The sequence below is a fragment of the Palaemon carinicauda genome, chromosome 29, assembly GCF_036898095.1.
Source record: "Palaemon carinicauda isolate YSFRI2023 chromosome 29, ASM3689809v2, whole genome shotgun sequence".
NCBI lineage: Eukaryota > Metazoa > Arthropoda > Malacostraca > Decapoda > Palaemonidae > Palaemon > Palaemon carinicauda.
In genome coordinates this window covers 754,683-779,193 of record NC_090753.1, presented here as the reverse complement: position 1 = coordinate 779,193, position 24,511 = coordinate 754,683, and the positions used below count along the sequence as shown (strand labels likewise).

Sequence of the window (24,511 nt, the reverse complement as noted above, 5' to 3'; positions counted from 1 at the left end):
TGCCATTTAATTGTTCTGTGTCATTGTAGGATTCGGTGAAAATCATGCGAATCTTTTCAGTGGTATATTATATTTATATCCATTTCTTTTAGCATGAAAATGGACTTCATAGATTTCTTTTAGCAAGAAAATAGACTTCTTAGGGGCATACCAAATAACCTCTCAAGCTGTAGTATAGACATATAGGTCCTATTATTAGTTTCCATTTTTACTTTACCCAGTATGAGTTTGACTCAGATCAGAGACATTCTCAGCTTGCCTTAACAGCCGTTGTCATTCTGTGGAATTCTCACCCGAAGGATTTTCGAGATGATCGCATTCATTCGTCTTGTAGTTGGTCAGTGCCATGATTGTTATTCATGCAAAGCACTTTAGGCAATACTAAAGTGTTTTGGCAGCATCCCTTCGGTTCTTAGATGCACCCACATTATATCCATGCCTGCTTCCTGTTTTTTCCATCATGCTAGATTGTGGAATATTAAATAAAAAAGTGTAAGTGAATAGTTCACAAATTTTATCTGAAAACTGCAGGTGTTATTTTAGTTTATTGATTAATTGGATTTGTAGGGTAGTGCTGCAAAATAGATTTCCATAGCATGTCAAAGATTTACAGTATAGCAATACAAAGGATGTTGAGGCAAAGAATATCATAAAGGCTATGCTAGTAAAGCATTCAGTATTGTAGTTTAGCCCAGGACCTTTCACTCACTGTTATGAAGCAACCTCATAGACTTGCTTTTAGTGGCACTTTCATTTACCAGTGTCCTTGAGGTATGTCAAGCTAATAATATTAAGTTCCTGTGTTTGATCCAAGTAGCGTAGTGTCATTTATGAATAGCAGGTGACACATGTCAATTGTCATATATTTAGGCTGTGTTATTTAAAGGTCACTCGTGAGCGGCAGAGGCCAAGTACAAGGAAATTTCTCCATCTAAGCTAGGACCCATGGAGTACCAGGCAATGACATAAAGCCTCCCCAAAAGCCCAAAGCCTCCCCAAAAGCCCCCATCCCTAGCTCACAAGGATTGTGAAATGTTAGTGAAATCTTTTTCAAGATGCAACCAGGGCTCTAACATCCAACCAAGGAATAGTAAGTCAGACCCTTTATCCTCAAGGCTGCTGCAACCCTAAAACAGTAAGGACCTTACAGAAATTAATGCTTCTAGCTCTTTATTCTAGCTCAGTTATTGAGTCCTGAAGTGTTTGTCATACTTTTTCCTCCTCCAACTTTTAAATGCCAGATCTTGAATTCATGTTCCTTTGTCTCTTTTTTTTCTTCACTGTTTATATCCCTTAATGTTCCAATTTTATTACCCATTCAAGAATAATTCCTTTGGGTGATTACTGTTTGGGTTAACAAATTTGAATGATGGCTACTGTTGAATTATTGTTAAGTAGAACTAATAATGACAATGAAGTGGATTAATGAGACCTTATTCCTAGTGTGGTTATCTTGGAGGAATTGTTCTAAATTGACAAGTGAGGATAATAATATAGTGAAGTTTACCAGGAATTTAGCAGTTGATTATAATCTAGACTGCTAGATTGGAATAGATAAAATTAAAATGCCGAAAGTAGCGCAACAGGTGGTTGAATCGATGCTCTAGAGAACCTTCCAAACGTGCTGCGCAAGACCCGCTGAAGATCTTTAACCCTATGCAGAAACCTTATGATATTTTGACCTTTATCTCTGTATAGAATCCTCAAAGGATATTTTTAAATATCTAACTTCCCTATTGGTTACATATATATAGCTTTATCCCGCCGATTCGTCGCGTGCATGGCAGAAATTCAAAATTCGCGGCAATCGCCGATAGGTGGCCAGGTGATCATACCTGTGCTCCCTCTATCCAGGTACCTGGAACCATTCCCATATGTCCTCAGAAATTCCCTGCCTTTTTTTTGGTTGATGGCTTTCGCTGATATTGGATTTTCCTTTCTTTTTCACACGAATAAGATAGTTTTTGTTGTTTCGACTTGGACAGTTTATTTTAACTTGATTTTCAAGATGGCTGCCTCTATTGTTAGATTTTGTGTGTAGGGCTGCAAGACCAGCTTCCAAAAGCTGCTCTTGATCCCCACATAGTATGTAGAAATGCAAAGGGCATGTGTGTACTTTTGGATTATAATCGCTATGTTCATAAGCTTGAAAGGGATAGGATCAGGAATTTTTCCCCATACTATAAAAACTAATGAACCAACTCTTGAAGACATGATGGTGGAAGGAAATCATTCCGCCAGCACTATGACATCACAAATCATGTGATGTAAACTCTTCGAAGAATGACTTGAAGGAAATCATTCCGCCAGCACTATGACGTCACAAATCATGTGACATAAACTCTACGTAGAATGACTTGCAAATAAGTATTTAATTTTTATAATGTAAGGAAAGTATATTATTTTTAAGTAATATTTGTCCTATTAGTATACTTTCTATAGTTAATCATCGATCTATTATAGAGATAACTAGTGTACAGTCAATTTACGCTACGTAGTACTCATTTCCCCCTGTGGCCGCGAAGGCATAAAAGCAATTAGAATAGCGCCAACGTTATCCCTGCGTGTCGTAAGAGGCTACTAAAAGGGACGGGACGAGGGGGCTGGGAACCCCCTCTCCTCTATCTACATCCTGTGAGACCGACAAAGAGATGGACCTGGGGGGCGAGTGACTGCTCCCCGCACTCTAGTTTTGGGGTGTTTGAATGTGCGTGGATGTAGTACGATAGAGAGTAAAAGATGTGAAATTGGAAGTATGTTTAGGAATAGAAGGATTGATGTATTGGCTTTGTGTGAGACAAAGATAAAAGGAAATGGGGAAGTGATGTTTGGTGAAATATCTGGTAGAGTGTCAGGGATTGAAAGGGGAAGAGCAAGAGAAGGTGTGGCTTTATTGCTGAGTGAATGGATGACGGGTAAAGTAGTGGAATGGAAGGAGATCATCTAGGTTAATGTGGGTAAGGCTTAGGTTGGGTAGGGAATGTTGGGCGTTTGTCAGTGCGTATGGGCCAGGTAGTGAGAAAAGTGAAGAAGAGCGGAATGAGTTCTGGAATGAATTAACTAGGTGTGTAGAAGGACTGGGTAGAAGGAATTATGTAGTTGTCATGGGTGATTTAATTGCTAGAGTGGGCACTGGAGAGGTAGAAGGTGTCATTGGGAAGTATGGCGTACCAGGTGAAAATGAGAGTGGTGAGAGACTGGTAGATATGTCTGTTGAGCAAGAGATAAGTAATAGCTTTTTCAAAAAGAAAGATAAAAATAAGTATACATGGGTAAGAGTGGCAAATGGAAGAGTGGTAGAAAGGGCATTAATGGATTGTGTGTTGATAACTAAAAGAATGTTTGGAAGATTGAAAGACGTGCACGTGTTTAGGGGTATGGCTAACGGTATGTCTGATCATTTTTTGGTGGAAGGAAAATTAGTTGTAGCAAAAGAGTGGGGGAATAGAGTAGGTGGATGTAAAAGGGAGCTAGTGAGTGTTGAAGAGCTAATAAAACTGGAGGTAAAAAGTAAATATCAGGAAAGGTTGAAAATGGCATATGACGAAGTGAAAGTAAGAGAAACTGGCAATTTAGAGGAGGAGTGGAAGTTAGTAAAAGAAAATTTTGTTGGGATTGCAAGTGATGTGTGTGGCAAGAAGGTTGTTGGAGGCAACATGAGGAAGGGCAGTGAATGGTGGAATGAAGGTAAAAGTGGAAGAGAAAAAGAGGGCTTTTGAAGAATGGCTGCAGAGTAATAGTATAGAGAAGTATGAAAAATATAGAAAAAGAAATGTGGAAGTAAAGCACAAGGTATGTGAGGTAAAAAGGGCAGCTGACCTGAGGTGGGGTCAGGGATTGGGTCATTCATATGAAGAGAATAAGGAAGTTTTGAAAAGAAGTGAAGAGAGTAAGGAAGGCTGGCTCAAGAATTGAAGAGACAGTGAAAGATGGAAATGGAAGGTTGTTAAAAGGAGAGGAGGCAAGGAAAAGATGGGCGGAATATTTTGAAAGTTTACTGAATGTTGAGGATAATAGGGAGGCAGATATAATTGCTGTTGCAGGTGTTGAGGTGCCAGTGATGGGAGATGAGAATGATAGAGAGATTACAATAGATGAAGTGAGGAGAGCACTAGATGGAACGAGAGTAGGAAAATCGTCTGGTATGGATGGTGTGAGAGCTGAGATGTTGAAGGAAGGGGGTGTGACTGTACTTGAATGGTTGGTGAGATTGTTTAATATGTGTTTTGTGTTGTCAATGGTACCAGTAGATTGGGTTTGTGCATGTATTGTACCACTATATAAGGGTAAGGGAGATGTGCATGAGTATTGTAATTCAAGAGCTATTAGTTTGTTAAGCGTAGGTGGAAAAGTGTATAGTAGAGTAATGATTAATAGGATCAAGGATAAAACAGAGAATGCAATCTTAGAAATACAGGGTGGTTTTAGAAGAGGTAGGGGTTGTATGAATCAGATTTTTACAGTTAGGCAGATATGCGAGAAATATTTAGCAAAAGGTAAGGAGGGGTATGTTGCGTTTATGGATCTGGAGAAAGCGTATGATAGAGTTGACAGGGAAGCAATGTGGAATGTGATGAGGTTATATGGAGTTGGTGGAAAGTTGTTGCAAGCAGTGAAAAGTTTCTACAAAGGTAGTAAAGCATGTGTTAGGATAGGAAATGAAGTGAGTGATTGGTTTCAGGTGAGAGTGGGGCTGAGACAGGGATGTGTGATGTCGCAGTGGTTGTTTAACTTGTATGTTGATGGAGTGGTGAGAGAGGTGAATGCTCGAGTGCTTGGACGAGGATTAAAACTGGTAGACGAGAATGACCATGAATGGGAGGTAAATCAGTTGTTGTTTGCGAATGATACTGTACTGGTTGCAGACACAGAAGAGAAGCTTGGCCGATTAGTGACAGAATTTGGAAGAGTGTGTGAGAGAAGGAAGTTGAGAGTTAATGTGGGTAAGAGTAAGGTTATGAGATGCACGAGAAGGGAAGGTGGTGCAAGGTTGAATATCATATTGAATGGAGAGTTACTTGAGGTGGATCAATTTAAGTACTTGGGGTCTCTTGTTGCAACAAATGGTGGAGTGGAAGCAGATGTACGTCAGAGAGTGAATGAAGGTTGCAAAGTGTTGGGGGCAGTTAAGGGAGTAGTAAAAAATAGAGGGTTGGGCATGAATGTAAGAGAGTTCTATATGAGAAAGTGATTGTACCAACTGTGATGTATGGATCGGAGTTGTGGGGAATGAAAGTGATGGAGAGACAGAAATTGAATGTGTTTGAGATGAAGTGTCTAAGGAGTATGGCTGGTGTATCTCGAGTAGATAGGGTTAGGAATGAAGTGGTGAGAGTGAGAACGGGTGTAAGAAATGAATTAGCAGCTAGAGTGGATATGAATGTGTTGAGGTGGTTTGGCCATGTTGAGAGAATGGAAAATGGCTGTGTGCTAAAGAAGGTGATGAATGCAAGATTTGATGGGAGAAGTTCAAGAGGAAGGCCAAGGTTTGGGTGGATGGATGGAGTGAAGGAAGCTCTGGGTGATAGGAGGATAGATATGAGAGAGGCAAGAGAGTGTGCTAGAAATACGAATGAATGGCGAGCGATTGTGACGCAGTTCCGGTAGGCCCTGCTGCCTCCGATGCCTTAGATGACCGCGGAGGTAGCAGCAGTAGGGGATTCAGCATTATGAAGCTTCATCTGTGGTGGATAATGTGTGAGGGTTGGCTGTGGCACCCTAGCAGTACCAGCTGAACTCGGTTGAGTCCCTTGTTAGGCTGGGAGGAACGTAGAGAGTAGAGGTCCCCTTTTTTATTTTTGTTTCATTTGTTGATGTCGGCTACCCCCCAAAATTGGGGGAAGTGCCTTGATATATGTATGTATGTAGTACTCATTTCGATTGTTACAGTTCCACATTACTATGTATCGTTATTTCATATTTCGATATTGGGAATACTAATATTAATCGTATAGCCTTTTGAGTTCTCATTCTAGCCCTTAGCGAAAGAGTAGAATCTCTCGCAGCAGGCAGGTCTAAATTATGGTCTGATATGAAAAAGTTAAAAGTGCTAGTTTCAGTGCTTAAATCAGTGTAGTGGAGGGTGCGGCTGCTCGGACCTGTCGTTCTCCTAGGCCTGGACCTCTTCCATGCTCCCTAACCCCTGGAAGAAGGAATGTTGACAGGCGAAGGGAGGCGAGAGGCGTTAGCCCCCAAGCAGTCGTCCCCTCGAGCGTACCTATTGATGCTTCCCAGGACGCTCGCCCTCGCCATGGGAAAGGCGAGGTAAAAGTGTTATCTTCGCTGTCAGATGACGCATCTCACAGACCAGGCTGACGTCTCACTTTTTTCCCTTCCTGCTAGACAAGAAGTAAGAGCCTCGGACGTCATGAAACCGAGCGTCGAGATCGCGAACGTCATAGTTCTGAGCGCCAAGATCGCAAACGTCATAGTTCCGAGCGTCTAGCGTTGGAACAACGTGACGCCAGACGTCATGATATTGGACTCCTTGTCGCCAGAAGTCAGGATAAGCCCGGAGTTAGGACACGCAGACTCGCCGCAAGTTGCAGCGCTCATAGACGCTCCCTCGCAGCAAGCTGGACGTGTGACGGGAGGTGACAAGGATCGTGACGCTCCTTCGCAGCATGCTGGACGCATGCATGACACACGCAAGCATGACGTTGCCTCGCAGCATGCATGGCGCATGCACGCAAGCATGACGCTCCCTTGCAGCATGCTGGACGTATGCTTGACGCATGCAAGCATGACGCTCCCTCGCAGCATGCTGGACGCATGCATGACGCACGCATGCATGACGCACGCAAGCATGACGCTCCCTCGCAGCATGCATGACGCACACAAGCAGGACGAGGCTTGTGATTCCCCCACTCGTTCAACATCGGAAATCACCAATCCTTTGGAAGAGATCCCAGAGGAGGAGACGCAAGAAACTCTTCATGAGGCGGATCTGTAAAGATTACTTGCGGTTTTGGCGGACTTATTTCCGAATGATTTTCAGCAGGCTGTTCCTCAGAGCCCGCCCTTGCAGTTTATGAAGGGTAGACCCCAGAAGTCTTCCTCCTTCAAGAAGACTGTTTAGCCAGATCGGTGAAAAGGGCTTTTTCGACGTTGAACGACTGGATTTTGAAGAAAAGGAACAGGGAAGGACAACCTTTTCCTTCCCCCCAACGAGATTGGTTTCTAGATCTAGCGTGTGGTACGAGACTGGGGAGGCTCTCCGCTTGGGAGTTCCTGCCTCTTCCCAAGGGAACTTCTCCAGACTCGTAGACGCCTCGCGTAGAACAGCCATGTCTAAGGCTAAAGTTATGTGGTCCACATCAGAAAATGACCACTTGCTGAAAGGCGTCTTCAGGACAATTGAAGTCTTCAGCTTGATGGACTGGACTCTCGGAGCCCTCGCAGATGTTACGGACGAGAAGAGCGAGATGCAAATGCACCTTTTTGCCTGTCTCGATAAATCTGTGAGGGACGGGACAGTCGAACTCACAGCCCTTTTCACAGCAGGTATTATTAAGGAAAGAGCTATGCTGTTCCTTTCCTGTCGTGAGGAGGGACTCTCGCTCAGAGAGCAGAGCTCTTGTATGCTCCCTTGATCAAATGCCTCTTCCCTTCAGAGCTAGTGAAGGACTTAGCGGCAGCTCTTGCGCACAAGCAACGCAAGATCCGATTACAAGGACTGCAAGAAAAGTTCTTCTGGCATACTTTTTAGCCAGGAAGGAGTAGGAAGCTCCTCCCACGCGTCAGCCCTTTCGTGGGAGAGCCCTTTCGAGAGGAAGCCAGAGAATGGCTGCTGGAGGGCAACCTCGTAAAACCCCAAATAGCAACCGAAACCCAAAAAGTGAACTCAACAACCTCCAGACACAAGTGGGATCCAGATTATCCCACTACTGGCAAGAGTGGAGCCAAAGGGTAGTGGATGATTGGACAGTCTAAGTACTGAAGGAAGGATACAAATCCCCTTCCTAAGGATGCCCCCTCTTTCGCCAGAGCCGTTAGAGTTGACAGCTACATACTCGGGGAGCAAAGCAGCAGCTCTTCAAGAGCAAGTAAATCAGATGCTGTCAAAAGCAGCAATAGAAGTGGTAGAGGAACCCTCGTCAGAGGGATTTTACAACAGACTATTTCTGGTACCCAAGAACTCGGGGGATTGGAGACCCGTTCTGGACTTAAGTCCACTGAACAAGTACATGAGCAAAGTCAAGTTTGCTATGGAGACATCTACGTCAGTCCTAGCAGGCACCAGACAAGGAGACTGGATGGTGTCGATAGACCTGCAGGACGCATATTTTCACGTCCCAATTCACCCGAACTACAGGAAATAGCGGAAATTTGTACATTACGCAACAACTTTTCAGTTCAGAGCACTTTGTTTTGGACCAAGCACGGCGCCTTACATTTTCACACGAGTGGTATCGAACGTGGCTCTCTGGTTACATCTGGAAGGGGTACGAATATCGATGTACCTGGACGACTGGCTAATCAGAGTTAGGCTGCAAGAAAAGTGTCTGGAGGATCTACAAGTGACTACATCTACGTCCACTTCAGTTCCATCTGTCAAGTTATTGGACTAGAGATCAAGACCTAGCGACGTGAATTCCGATCCCTCTGGGAATCGGGAATCAGTTGAGTTGGTGGGACTACCCCAACAAGCTACTAGAAGGCTTCAAACTTCATCAGAAGGGTGAGATGGTCTATGGGAAGACCATCAGAAGAAATGGCACATGAACGTGAAGGAACTGGTGGCCATTCATCTAGCGCTAATACACTTCCAGGAGGAGGTCCAAACAAGTTAGTATAGGTCAACGCAGACAACACCACAGCATTGGCCTACATCAGGTAACAGGGAGGCACTAGTTCGGATTCCCTTTACGAGGCAGCAAAGATTTCCTGCTGTGGGCAAAAGCGAACAATATAACTCTGATAACCTGCTTCATAGAGGGAGAGAAGAATGTCAGAGCAGATCTTCTCAGCAGAGGAAGACAGGTTCTCATGACAGAATGGACCCTACATCACGGGGTGTGCAGCAGGCTTTAGAATCTGTGGGGAGAACCGTCAATAGACCTCTTTGCGACGCAGAGAACAAGAGGTTACCTGTTTACTACTCTCCAGTCCCAGACCAGGAAGCAGTGGCAGTGGACGCCTTCCTCATGGAGTGGGAAGGACTAGACACGTACGCCTTTCCCCCCCTTCAGGATCCTAGACAGAGTCTTGAAGAAGTTCAGGGAGTCGAACAATGCCCGCATGGCCATGATAGCTCCGTTTTGGCCATGAGACCGTGGATCACAGAAGTGATGGAGTGGCTAGTAGACACCCTCAGATCGTTGCCTTGTCGGAACGATCTACTCAGACAGCCACACATAGAGTGATACCATCAAATTCTCCTCGCTCTCGATCTAACTGCCTTTCGACTATCGAAAACTGGCAAGCGCGAAGGGCTTTTCGAGGAAAGCTGCAAGAGCAATCGCGAGAGTGAGGAGGACGTCCACAATCAAGGTGTACCAATCTAAGTGGGATGTGTTCAGAGAATGGTGCAGAATTAACAACACTTCCTCTTCCAGTACCTCTCTAACTCAACTGGCAGATTTTCTGTTGCATTTAAGAACACAAGAGAAACTAGCAGTATCAACTATCAAGGGATACCGCAGCATGCTAGCCTCCGTCTTCCGTCACAGACATATTGTCAGGAGACAGGGATCTCTCAGACCTCATAAGATCCTTTGAGACCGTTAAGAGGATGGACAACCCAGCCCCCTCTTGGAATTTGGATGTAGTCCTGATGTTTTTAACCTCGAGCAGGTTTGAACCTCTCGACAAGGCTTCATGGAAGGATCTTACTAAGAACACCCTATTCCTGGTTGCATTGGTAATAGCCAAGAGAATAGGAGAATTGCAAGCCATTAGCAAAAAGATGGGCTTCAATGGAGAGAATGCAGTCTGCTCTCTGCAATTAGGTTTTCTCACCAAGAACGAGAATCCTTCGCAACCATGGCCTAGATCCTTTACCATTCCAGGGTTATCTCATTTAGTAGGACGGGAAAAGGAGAGAAGCCTTTGTCCAGTGAGAGCCCTAAAAATTTTATCTGCAGAAGACCAAAAACCTGAGAGGACAGGCAGATAACCTCTGGTGCTCAGTAAAGAAGCCTTCGTTACCCTTGTCAAAGAATGCGCTGGCGTTCTTTATAAAGGATTTTATAAGGGAAGCTCTCCAGAACTGTGACGAGAAAAGCTTTCCAATCCTCAAAGTCAAACCACATGAAGTAAGAGCTGTGGCGACTTCGATGGCTTATAGACACAACAAGTCTATGAAATATTTTAGAAGCGACATTCTGGCGAAGGAAGTCAATCTTCGTAGATTGTTACCTTAAAGAGGTACAGACCCAATATGAGGATTGTTGTTCCCTGGGTCCGTATGTTGCCTCCGGCTTCGTAGCTGGAGAGGGTATTACTGCCTCTAACCTATAATCTTTTATTATATACCCTTGCTTTTTCTTGAACTTGATATCACAGGTTGTGTGTGAAGGTTGTTGCAACCTTCCACAGTCTGGGATGCAAGTCTAAGTTAGGTTTTATGGAGTGTGTCATGGCTATGCCAGGATAGCAAGGGTGATGGCCTAGTCATGTTAAGGTCAAGGACCGTGTGACAGCCCCACAGAGACTTTCTACTCGCTTTGACGTCGGCCAAAGGGGTCAGTAAACTTCATTGTCCCTTATACGACATCGCCAATTCTAGGGGAGGGGAAGAGCTTTGTCCCTGAGTTTGTTGCCAAGACTCAGAATCCAGGGGTGTCAGATCCTAGATTCGACTCCTTCTGGGTAACGGCTCGCTGCTCCGTAACTGACAATCCAGATCATCTGTTACTGTGCCCAGTGAGGAGTTTGAGGCTCTACCTCAAGAGAACCACAACAGCCCACCCCCGGTTGCCTTCACTTTTGGTCAGCATTGGGAGAAAAAAGAGGAGGATCACCAAAACACCATCTCAGCATGGATTCACAGAGTCACTGATTACGCTCTGAATCCAGATCCTCCTCCAATACGTCAACCAAGAGCTCACGATATCGGGCATTGCTACGTCCCTGACCTTCAAAAGAAACTATTCTGTGATGCAGGTTCTACAAGCAAGGATGTTGAAGCACCAGATGACTTTCACAGCCCATTACCTGCAAGACATAACCCACAGGAGACTCGATACGATCTCTATCGGTCCTGTGGTGGCTGCACAACAGCTGTTATAATACCTCAAGCTCCTTTTTGAACAAGTAGCAAAAGGTTTAGGCCACTGTTACCTGGTTTTAGTTTGTGTTAATGAAAGGGAATGATTGGCTCTTTTCTTTTCTTTATTCTCCCCTCTCTTGGGGAAAGCAGCATCTTGGGTTCTCTGCACAAGCTGGCCTCAACCATTGCAGGTAAACCATGCTCCCTTGGTGTACCTAGTATTGTGTCAATACTTTACATGCCCATACCCTAGCGAGGTGGTATTAGGAAAGTCTTGGTCAACTCTATTATTTCCTACAAAGACTCGGAATAACTTTTACCTCGAGTCACACTGTGAATAACTCAACACACAGCTTGCGTAGGCCGCAGACCTTGTGTAGCAAGGTTTAGCGAGGTGTTAGGGTCTCCTTATTTTTGGTACTAAATTACTCATAAAAAGGAGATGCCAGATAATGTCAAAAAGCCAGATTGGCATGGACATCCACCCTCCTAATGGGTGAGTCACCCCTATAAATAGCGTAGGTTTGTATTCCAGTTACAGAACAAATGACATTTGGGAATAATTTGAACTTTCTTGAACAATACAAACCTTTAGGTATTTATACAGACTTACCCACCAACCCAGTTCCCCTTGAAGTCCTACCTCCAAGCAAAGTGAAGCACAGTCACAGGTGTGTGAGTGAAGGGGTTAGCTAGCTACCCCCCCCCCCCCACCAACCGCAACATGTGTAGTTAACCCTTGCTAAATTTTAATGGCTTGTCCTTTCAGCTTCGCCGAAAGTAATACCCCTTTACAGTACTGTAAATAGCTAAAGGTTTGTACCGTTAAGAAAAATATAAAATTATCTCCGAATTTGTAATTTTTCCTATATCCTTTGATCAATATAGTATGACTAGTAGTATCAGCTGTAGTTCTTATATATTTGTTCTGGCACTTTATACAAACCTTATGCTCTTTACATAGGAGTATTACTTCGGCAATAGCTGAAACCAGTCGTTAAAGCTTTTGTGATCTGTAACTACCCTATTCTGGTTATTTTAACTCGGTAGAGTAAAGATGTAGTCTTACTCTCCCGTGAAAACCTTTCAACCGGTTTACGATTAAAAGCTACTGGACTAAAAGTTTAAGAATACCTTGTTTTCTTTCAGATGGTGACCCAAGACTTCTCCTTTGTGTGGACTATGTTGCTTCCCTTTACGAAGCAACGGCTCCCATCTCCGAGTGAAGTCTCTTCCGTTGCCGCGTGTGGTAACTTCTACCTTCCCTGGGGCTTTTTGGTCTCTCCACTAAAGAATGATTCTGAGAGTGTTACAGTTTTCTGCAGCACTCTCTTCTGCTCACCTTCATTCCTGCAGCTTCGGTGTAGGAACAAGGGTAGCAGTAGACTGAAGTCTGTTTCATCCTAGCCGGCAACTGGAGCTGAACCACTGTTTGAATGCTTGTTGCTGATTGGCTGTTGGTTCAGGCACCCTCCCCTCCCGCTGACCAACGACGAAGCAAAACATTGCATTTGTCCGCGGTACACGATGTTCATTTTTGCTTTATACCTCACTTAGTTTGGGTAATATCTACCTGGTTCTTTGGCCACTCACAGATTAAGGGTAGATGATGAGTATTACCTTGAAAAAAATATCTGTCTTAAATACATATATGAAAAAATATGAGTTGAGGTGAAATGAGGGGTGAAAAAACTGTTTTTTATATGCTTTTTTTTCACCGACAAATGCAAACGTAAATAAAAATTGGTGGATTTTGTAGAAAAAATCCCCTTAAATGTCATAAACCTAAAAAAATAATGCAAGGTAGGAAAATGATTGTAATCTTTCATTATTAATCGGTCTGTTACCAAAGAACTAAGTAGATACAACGTAAAATAATTGACCTACGAAGGAAAAAATAAAATCTTCTTGTGATGAGTAACAGAATATTTTGATGACGATGGGTGATCGTGTTCGGGGGCGGGAAGCCTGCAGCATCGACGAAACGTCACCAAAATTAGCAACAATATCACGTTACAAAGCCAATTATTTCACCATTATTTCTCTTCTTTGCATTATTTTTTAGGTTCATGACATTCAAAAGGATATTTTTCTACAAAATCCACACATTTTTATCTATGTTTGCCAAACTTTTGTCGGTAAAAAGACAGCATATAAAAAAAGTCATATAAAATTTTTTCAGTCTTCGTTTCACTTCAACTCATATTTTTTATATTTTTTTTTAAGATATGGATATTTTATTCAAGGTAATACTCATCATCTACCCTTAATCTGTGTGTGACCAAAAAACCAGGTAGATATTACGCAAAGTAAGTGAGGTATAAAGTAAAAATGAGCATCATGTACCGCAGACAACAAAGCAAAACATTGTATTTACAATGTTTTGCTTTGTTGTCGGTCAGCAGTAAGTGAGGATGCCTTAACCAACAACTAATCAGCGATGAGCTTTCAAACCGTGGTTCAGCTCTAGTTGCCAGCTAGGATAAGACTGACTTTAGTTCCCTCGTGGTTTCCAGTCAGGATGATCACATCAGGGTGAACCCAGAAACTAGTTTCGGCTACGTTTCGCAGGCAGCACTCGATGCCGACATTCAACTTGAACTCAGCTCGTTGACGGAAAGCAGAGAGCACTGCCCGGAGATCAACCTCCAGGTGTTTGACAGCCATCCCTTACAAGGAAAAGGCAACCTCCATCAGGTGTTGAGCAACTTTTACTTTCGAGGAGAGTTATCCTCCACTAGCCCCTGTCTAGCGATCTTCCTGCTTGTGGGGAGAATTGCCGACAGCGGCAACAGTGGTAGGCTGCCTTTTCCACCTGTGGGAGAAACTGCCTTTCTCTGATTGGTTTCCCTCCTCAGGGTATTCCTCCAGCGATAGTTGGATTCATCCATACCCTGCTCTTACTCGTCGGAGCTTGGCGACAAAGGAGTTAGGTGACTGCTTGCAGTTCTTGCTCATTGCTGCCGTACCCTCAGGGTGTAAAACAAGTCTCATGGGTGTTAACACTTCGTGGTTATTACCGACATCGTGCCTTTTGAGCACAACAAAGCTCTTTTTGAGTTTTGTGAGGCCAGGTTCTTCAGGACCTGTGCCTTGTGATTTCCACCTCTTACAAGGTAGAAACTACTTGTAGGCTATAACTCTTTGTGGTTATTTCCTACATCGTGCTTCATTGGGCACAACAAAGCTCATGAAGCTTTGAGGCCAAGCCCTTCTGGACCTGTACCTCATGGCTTTAACCTCTTTTGAGGGAGAAATGGCTGTTCTTTTTTGTTCCCTTCCTAGGGATGACATAAAGCTACTCACCAATCAGCTGATGGTAAGGATTAGCGCGAGTAGTGAGTACTTTGCAAAGACCTTAGTTTTGCAGAGAAGTCATGCACAGTGTTGTGCACCCATCCACTGAGCTCTAGCGAGGTTGGTGGCCGAGCTCTTCTCTCTGACAAAGATCTGTGGGCAACCCAGACTGCTCGCCTTAGTACCCATTGCGAATTTGCGGGACCCTACTCGTAAGTGTGCGCTACTTCGATAGAGCACAGAGCTTCAATTTACTGTTGCCTTTAGTGCGCTCTACTTCGATAGCGCACAGAACTTCTGCTTACTGTTGCCTCAAGTGTGCAATGCCTCCTCTTATAGGAGCGCATAACGCTAACTACCATGCTTCTGCGGGAGCCAGGTGGTACAAGGGTACTCGGGTCCGTTCCACTTTGGCATGAACGCAGAGCTGAGTCTCGCATGGTAGTCTTTTGTAGTGTTGCGCACCCATTCACTGAGCACTAGCGAGATGGGTGAGCTAGCTCCTTTGCCTGACAGTGGTCTGCGTGCGATCTAGTTTGCCCGTTATTTTAATGTCAGAGGTGGATACTTCACAGGGCCAAACCTTGGTCGGTCTCTGATCACTCACCCTCCTTTGACCCTGCATCTGACGATGTCAGATTCCTTTGCAAAGGTATTTGCTTGGGAGCACGCTATCCATAATATAACGGATAAGTCTTGCCCAGCATGAGACACGCTACCCCTTAGTGAGGTGGGCAGGCGAGCTTGTCTGCCTGACGAAGGTGTACCCCCCCACCTCTGCTACACTTAGTGCTCTGTTGGGCGAGTCTTTCCATCAAGCCTCGTGTACGCAAGAAGTATTGTCTAAAGGCGAAGTCTATAGGTGGATTACACCTTACTTGTGCAAGCTGCGAAGCGTGTGCGCTTAGGCACCCCTTATCAGCCCCCCGCCACAGTCGGTCTACTTTGCGAGAGGAACAGTAGGTTCCTTTGCAAAGAAAGGTAGATTTTGCCTTCACTGGCTGATTGCTTGGTCAGATGTGGATGATTCCCACTTCCTTAGAGAAGTTAAACACAAGGAAAGGTATGAGGCGACATCCTCTTGTGCTCTCCCTTTCCTTGGCACTCCACCTAAGCCAGAGTTTCTTAACTTTTTTTACCTCAGTATCCCATTTGGTCAGGCCTAAGCAGTCCAGCACCCTGTACCATTGTTAAACACTTAGTTACTATAATGTTAAAGTAAAGGCAAGTGCAATATATCTTGATCATATACAGTAATGCCTCACAACACAAAATTGGTTCCGTAATGGCTTTTGTAAAGTGATTTTTTTGTCTTGTGAGTTGCCTTTTACATGTAAATAGCCTAATTCATTCCAGACCCTACAAAAATATCACATTAAATGATTATCAAAAGGATACACACCACTAAACAGTACTAAATATATGAAAAGTACTGTTTTGATCATTTAATGATAAATTAACTATTGGTAACCGGTAAAAGAAGTGTTCAATTAGAGCAAAAATTAAAAATACAGTAAAAAAAAAATGTGGAACCTTACCTTTGGAGTGAGGCGATGTCTGAGAGTGAAGTGGGGGGCGGTAGAGGAGGATGAAAAACGGCGGAAAATGTAAACACATAACTTTACAAAACAGATGTATAAATGACAGAAAACATTAACACTTAATTTTAAGAAACACATTTACAAATGGCAAGAAATATTAACACTTAACTTTACGATGAACTAAATTTTTTTTTTTTTTTTTTCTCCTTTTTCTAATTTTTTTTTTTACTTTACATTTTGTATTTTCTAAATTTAATTACACTACGTATTTTCTTCATCACTGCCACCTTTCTTTCATTTTTTAGCTGGCGCTTGGTCTGCTTCTACTGAAGGCCTCTTTAAAATAACCGTCCAAAGAAGCTTGTTTCGGCCTGCTTCTTAAAATTTTCTTGACATGACTCGGGCAAACGTCATTACAGTACTTAAGTGCACGACCTGTGAGAATTTTTTCTGGATGTGTGTTTTCTACGAGAGCCACCATTTTAAAGTAGCCATCTAGACCCTCCTTAATTTCTGCTGTTATCAGTGGCTCATCCTCCTCCCTCCGCTGTACTCTTCCTGAACGACGTTCATTCATTCGCATGGCCTCCAACTCCTTCAGGTCATCTGTCGTAAGTTCTTCTTGGTGCTCTTCAATAAGCTCATCAATGTCGGCCTTATCAACTTCCATACCCATGGACTTCCCGAGTGTAACGATCTCGGCAACTTCCGATTGAGCAACAGGTTCAGGAGCGTCAACATTTTCAGAATCGGCTTCAGCTTGGTCTGCGTGGAAGCCCTCGAAACCTTGTGCGGAGACAGCATCAGGCCACAAATTCTTCCAGGCAGAGTTAAAGGTGCGCCTCAAAACCTTCTGCCAAGCTTGATCAATTATTTTGAGGCATATGACAATATCAAAATGCTCCTTCCAAAATTGACGACGGGTGAGGTTTGTGCTCTCAATGATTTTGAAACATCACTTGAAGAGATACTTTGTATAAAGCTTCTTAAAATTTGGGCTGAAGGAGAGGTGTGGTGTTCAGTGGAAGATAGAGAACCTTGATGAAGGAATATTCTGCTACAATATCTTCATCGAGGGCAGGAGGGTGAGCAGTGGTATTGTTCAGCACCAGTAGGCATTTCGTAGGGAGGCGCTTCTCTTCCAAATACTTTTTCACAATCGGGCCAAACTAATATTCATCCACGTGATGAACAATTGCCCTGTTACCCAGGCTTTTCCATTAGCCCTCCACAACACGTTTAGATTTTCCTTAGTGACTATGGGTCTTGAAGGCTCGAGGAGTATCAGAGTGATACACCAGCAATGGTTTCACCTTGCAATCCCCACTGGCATTTGCACAGAGTGCAAAGGTAAGCCTGTCCTTCATAGGCTTATGCCCAGTTAGCCTCTTTTCTTCTGCTGAGATGTACGTTCAACGAGGCATTTTTTCCCCAAAAACCCCAGTCTCGTCGCAATTGAAGACTTGCTGGTGACTGTAGCCTTCCCGGACAGCCAACACGTCGAATGTCTTATCAAAGGCTTCGGCTGCTTTCGTGTCCGAGCTTGCAGTCTTCCCATGACACACCACTGAATGAATGCCTGAGCGTCTTAAATTTTTCCAACCACTCACGAGAAGCCTTGAACTCTGGGGGATCCTGCTTCGATGTTCCTTCTCCTGCGTCGGCTTCGGCCTGAGCATGCACGAGATCACTGAAAATGGCGCTGGCTTTCTGGCAGATTATCGCTTCGGTGATAGTGTCTCCAACCATTTTTTGTCCTTTACCCAGACAAGCAGCAATCTCTCCATCTCATCATGGACGTGGCTCCTCTTGCTGGAGGAAACAGTCACGCCCTTAGAACGTGTTGCTGCTTTGATAGCTTCCTTTTGCTTCAGTATCGTTTCTATCATAGATGGATTTCGGCCATATTCCTCCGCGAACGCACTTATCCGCATACAAGCTTCGTATTTCTTGATTATTTCCATCTTCATATCCATGGAAAGCATCATCCTCTTATTTTCCTTGACTTCAGCGACTTTCTTAGGACCCATGGCTAATAATGTAACGTAATATCACACACGATACAGTACTGTACAGTTGTTACGAAAGTGAAATCACTAACACTAAGTCAGTGGGTACGATACCGCTGCCGAAACGAAAATACATAGGAACGCCAATGCGTAGGTGTATAATGTGATATAGTACAGTAGATGCTGACCAATAGGAGAGCAGGATCTCATGCTGGTAACTAGCATCCTAGGAGGGAGATAACCAATGGGAGCAGCACGGGAGGATGGTAACGAGTTTAAGGGCTGGCGGCACGCGAATTTTAAAATCGGTCTCGGAAACAGTTGAGCTCTCGCACCGTACCTCCTTTCGTTGTCCGAAACTTTTCATGATGCGAGTCGTAAAACTCTAACCATCTCGTTTTGCAGAGTGAAAATTACGTAAGCAGATTCTTTCGTATCAAGAGGTTTGACTGTATTTGGTTCATTCTCCAAAACAAAAACAGTCATTATGGCAATAGCATTAGCCAAAACCATAAGAAAACTAAGGAAAGAACATGGATAAACTATAAAAACTCATCAATGTGATTTTTGTTGTTGCTTATGTAGGACTTATTATTATTATTAGTAGTAGTAGTATTATTATTACTAGTTAAGCTACAACTCTAGTTGGAAACACAGGATGATATAAGCCAAAGGGTTCCAACAGGGAAAGAAAGACCATTGATGAAAGGAAATAATCAAACTATATGAAAACTAATGAACAACTTGGTCACAGCTGAAATAAAACTTCTAGAACTTAGTGTAGCATTGAGTCTCATGATGAAGGTATGACTATCAGAATAAACTGCATAGCTAGTATGGCAAACAGGATGGTACTGTCAGGGAAGATGGGAAGCTCTGAATGTAATGGATGGTCAGAATTATGAAAAATCTTATGACCATGCATAACAAACTAATTGAACGACGATGCCAGGTAGATATCTAGATCAGGAATAAAAAAAATTTGATAGACCATGAATTTCTGTCCAATAAATTAAGATGAGAATGAGCGGCTGAAGACCAGACAGGAGAGCAATTCATGTAACAATATAGAATGAAAGAATTAAAACTCTTCTCCAGAATAGATAGATCTCCAAAATTCTTACAAGACTTTTGTAATAAGCAAAATTTTTGTGTAATTGAAGAAGAAACAGACCTGTGTTTCTCAAAAGTAAATTTTTTGTAGCGAATCACACCTAAAATTTTAAGTCATAAAGAGTTAAAGAAACATTATCAATGCCGAGATCCGGATGTTGAGGATCCACTGTCCTCAACCTACTTAAAATTATAATTTGAATTTTGTTAGGATTCAACTTCATGCCCTATAATTTGCACCATGCACTAATTATAGCTAGATCTCTGTTAAGGGATTCAGCAACTCCAGATCTACATTCATTAGATGAAATTGATGCAAAGAGAGTACAGTAGCATCAGCTGCATATGCAACAAGCTTGTTTTATAGGCCAAGAACACTACCCTGAGTGACACCATATATCACATTCCTACACTCGATATATGGTGACCATCAACAACCATTTTGCTATCGATTAAAAATTCAATAATGATGCTAAGAAAAGACCCACTCACTCCCAACTGCCACATATGTAACCTTCCCCAGCATCCCATGAAATCAATTTAAGCACCCTAAGTTAAGAAATGGTGACCTAAGCCAAGGAAACAGGCTTGTGGGGTTCAATCGGCAACAGTCTCATTCTAGAGAGACCCCTGATTTTTAGACCTTGTCCAGGAGGGGAAGTAGGCTTTCCTGGGATCAACCGATCATCCGGTTGGTCTAGAGCAGAAGTGGTGGGTGTCAGACACCAGCCTGCTTAAGGGGGTAGACCTTCTCTGTGATAATTTGTCAAATATCAGTTTGTGACTTGACTCAGAAGACAGTCTTTCTCCTAGCTCTGCCCTCTGCAAAGAGAGTCAACAAGCTACATGGTTTGTCCCATGACATACCCATTCATTGGGATGGTGGCAAGCGACACTTGGCTTAATCCCAGAGTCATAGTCAAGACTCAAAATCTGGCTGGAGCGGATCTTAGAATCAGACCCTTCCAGATTGAGGCTTCGTTTTGTAACAGATGACCCAGACCAACTGTGAGTCTGCCCCGTAAGGGCAAGGAGGAAATGCTTAAAAAGGACCTCCAGACCCTTTTATCAGATCAGCAGGCTCTTGGTGAGGACGGGGAGAACCCGAGGAAAATTACAAAGAATATATCTTCTGGGATTGGGAAGGAGATCGAGAGAACCATGCATCCAGGCTCCTCATCTTCCAGTCGTCGTCCCCGTGCTCATAAAGCCAGGAGTGTCAGCACATCCCTGGCGTTCAAAAGAATTTCTCTGTGACGCAGGTGTTACAAGTGGACATGTGGAAACGGTAAACAGCGGCCACTACCTGTAAGACATAACCCACAGGAATCTGGATACATTTACCTTATCTCCTATTTTGGCTGCACAAAACGTGGTCAGTAACACTTTGGCTCCATTGTAGGACAAGTAGCAGTTAGTTGAGGGCAGATGTTACTCGCGAGTAAGTCTAGGAGGAAAGTGTGAGTGACTGGCCACTTCCTTTTCATCCTTCCCTTTTTGGGGGTTCAGCATCCAAGGAACTGCATGCAGGTGGGTACCATTCCTTCTGTGCATCCTAATATATGTTGGTACTGTATCTACTTTATGACCACGTTCTCCAAGCGAGGTGGATCGGGCATTGTCTGGGTGAAGTGAGGAGCTTAGTTCTGAATTTATGCTTACCTTGGCAAATCATATTGCTAAACTCCATGCTAGCTTCAATTGCCCAGCCGTCATCCTACAAGGATCACGAGTTATCAGGGTGCTCTTTCACCGACCCCTGCGTAGCACGTGTTACCCCAGGACAGTCTCTAGCCAGTTGATTTTAGGACTTCCAACCACTAAGGGGTGAGACCTCCATGTAAAGAGCGTATGATTTGTATATACTCTACAGTTCTGTAGTGCTGGAACAAATGACAAATTTGGAATAATTTCTAGTTTTTCTAACTATGCACACCTGAGGCTCTAAATATACTGGTCTTGCCATCACCTTCTCCCAGAAGTCCTGCCAAAATTGCAAAGTGGTGGTTGTTTACTAGTGCTGGTGTGAGCAGGGTAGCTGGTTTACCTTAGCTAGTATCCTCCGCTAACTAGCAGAGGGTAGTTACTCCTCGCAAAAGCTTAAACGACTGGTTTCAGCTATCGCCGAAATAATACTCCTATGTTAAGAGCTTCAGGTTTTTAGTTAGGAAAAATACAAATTATTCCAAATTTGTCATACAGTATAGCTTTCTCAAAACTTTCTTTATGTCCTGTATGAAATACTCTTTTAGTTGTATGATTTTCCATTATATTTTTTCTTAAATGTAATTAGATATGTATCAGTCAATACAGCTACTATATAGGATTATACAACTATTATATCTTATAATTATCGTTTTATATATTTGCACAATTATTCATGATTTGAATAGTATATGCACTGGACATATGTCAAAATTGGACTATTTATATAGAGTGCAAAATGGATGAGCCAGGTGAGTTTGGCTTTAACCTAAAACAAAAAAGATTTACTTAAAAAAAGAGGAATACAGTATTTGATTACAGATATAAACAAACTTATACATTTTTTTCATTGTTTAGGTTGCTATGGAATAATGGTGTCCTTTGATGAAATATTAGTTGCAACAGGTCCTTCAAGAAGGACCTGGACATTGTTATTTCAGTGTGCAAGATTTTTTCGCACATAAAAGGCATGTTTTTAAGAATGTTAAGGAGAGCTGGGAATTTCTTAAAACGTATGTCTGGGGCTATAGTAGCTAATTCAACTCGTTAATTCCTGTCCTATGCTCTAACATTTCCAGAACATTAAATTTGGCTTTTGCTTTGGGGTTAATCTGGTGTATCGGAGTTCAGTGTGCCATATTGCTCTATAGTGAAGTGCATGTGAACCTGCTCAAATGTACTTTTAGCATAGTGTTCGTTTCTAAGTGGTAGCTTAAGAGTACTAACATGAGTATGTTGCAGTGCCACAGCGGAGGACCATGCTTCCCACATCCCAGCTGGATAGTAATGCAAATCGGAAAGGTTAGTATGACTTGGTGTCCTATTGATATGAATTTCCATATTTTCTAACTAAATAACCATTACTCTGTGTAAATCTTTGTTTGCTGTATATCTTGCAGCAATAAAAAAAAACCACATTCATTGGGGTGTATGAAGTTATGGTGCTGAAATCAAGCAAATGTTTGGTTCATTTAAAAAGTCTAGATATAAGCTGTAGTTAATAAGTATACGTAAAACTCAATGTCATAATCTTATGATTATCCGGAAATAATGATAGCTGTAGGGAGTGGTAGTGTCATTCTATTATGTACAGTATATCCCCTACCTACAAATGAGATGAGTTGCAAGAATAGGTGTTTAAGCTGAAACATGCTAAAATCCATTGTGATTGATAAAGGCATCCAATTTATAACCTCCCTACTTTCCATTGTTCTCAGTTAGCTGATTTTTCTAACTAGTGAGCAAGTTTACGTATGTACTAAGAATTTATACAGCTACATTATAGAAAATTTTAAGGTTTTAAAACCTTTCTTTTTATAGCACACACAAGTTTGTTTTTATAAATTCCCATTTCCCCAGCAAGACCAATGATCAAAATATAAGTAATTCCAGGTTATTCCTTCACATGTACAAACCCTTCACTCTTTACTATAGATATATTGTTCTGGCATAACTGGAAACTACCCATAATTTTTTTACGCAAGTTGTATCAGCCTGCCACAAGTGTATTACAGTTAAATCCCAGTTAACACGAGGGTTATCTTCTTGGAGAGGTCCTGTTAACGGAACCTAATTTCTCCATAAGAAATGATGGTAATAGGGGATGTTACGTTCCTGGACATTGGGAAAGTCTGTCTATTTTGGGATTTTGTTACTATGAAACTTGAACAAACATTATTGATATATTTGAAGGTCACAGAAATAATAAAAACACACATTCTTACTCTACTTGTATTTATTTCATAGTGAAATAAGTTATTATCCATGTACATTCACACTATGATGCTTTAGCCATTATCCATGTACTGTACATTCACGCTATGATGCTTTAGCCTACTCTTGTCACCACTGTCGGCTGTCACTTGTCTTGCACCGGTCTCTCTCTCTCTCTCTCTCTCTCTCTCTCTCTCTCTCTCTCTCTCTCTCTCTCTCTCTCTCTCTCTCTCTCGTTTTTCCTTTTAATCTAATGATTATTTATTTACCATGAATTTTATATCAAGTAAATTTTTAAGTTAAAAATCTCAATAAACAAAACTATTGCTACTGCGTATGCATATCAAACACATTAGCGATTCATTTTTCTTTCATTTCGGTAAATAGGTAACATATCATAACATTTTCCCTTTAATGTAATGATTATTTACCGGTATTTTAGATTAATTTTATGTCAATAAGAACATATTTAAGTTAAAAATCACAATGAACTGTATTGTGTGGTAGGTACGAACGCACATCAAACACATCAGCGATTTTTTTTTTTTTTTTTTTTTTTTTTTTTTTTTTTTTTTTGAAATTAAAGAAAAGATTGTAACATATTTTTCCTTTTAGTCTAATGGATATTTATTTACAATTAGTTTTATATTAATAAGTACATATTCAAGTTAAAAAAGCAATGAACGTTACTTTCTGGTATGTATGAATGCACAATGCTACTACAGTACGCATATCACACACAGCAATTTACTTTTCTTTCTTTTTGATGAATAAATAATAGATAGTACACAATATAAACTTTTACTTTACTTGAATATATGTTCAATCGTAGGCAGGGATTAAGACTTCATTCAATTTCGTCAGCTGATCTGTAGCTTAATAGCCGACAACAACTTTATGGACTGAAAGATGCCTAAAATAATCCTTGTTTTTTATGTTATCTGAACATCGTTTAACAGTTTTTTTACTTTTCTATTATCAATTCAAGATGTATTTTAACAACAGCAATTACGGATTGTTTTTATTTTGGTCTTCTTGTCAGCTGTTTTCAAGGACCCAACGGTATCACGATAATGCTCATATAGTTAACTGATTATTGTTCATATGATTTTGCTCCTTATCACGTAATCCTTGAAAAAAGAACACTGTTCAACGAACTCTTGACCAGTTTCTTATTAAAATGCGTATCGAACAACAACAGACAAATTAGTTGTTGGCGCTGGTGATCCACAGCCACCTACGCATGCGATGTAAACAAATATATTGAATATAAATATTGGTAAATGTCACAATTAAGTTTTATTTTATACTATCTGAGAGCAAACCACATTCTGAAATAAAGAGCCATGATGTACTGTAAACATGCTAAATTGTAAACATCTACATTTACAAGTATATTATTATTATCATTACTATCCAAG

The 24,511-nt window shown here is 42.0% G+C and overlaps 1 protein-coding gene across 4 annotated transcripts in view; it reads left to right on the top strand.

Moving 5' to 3' along the window:
* LOC137622170 (condensin-2 complex subunit G2-like) overlaps window positions 1-24,511 on the top strand; it is a 413,141-nt gene that overhangs the window by 239,471 nt on the left and 149,159 nt on the right. For 3 of the 4 annotated variants that reach the window (XM_068352608.1, XM_068352605.1, XM_068352606.1), the window contains exon 14: window positions 22,119-22,178. The exons of the other annotated variant lie outside the window; for it this stretch is intronic. In XM_068352608.1, the coding sequence (XP_068208709.1) occupies window positions 22,119-22,178 (60 nt within the window). The remainder of the gene's footprint in view (window positions 1-22,118; window positions 22,179-24,511) is intronic. 4 annotated transcript variants of the gene reach the window in all.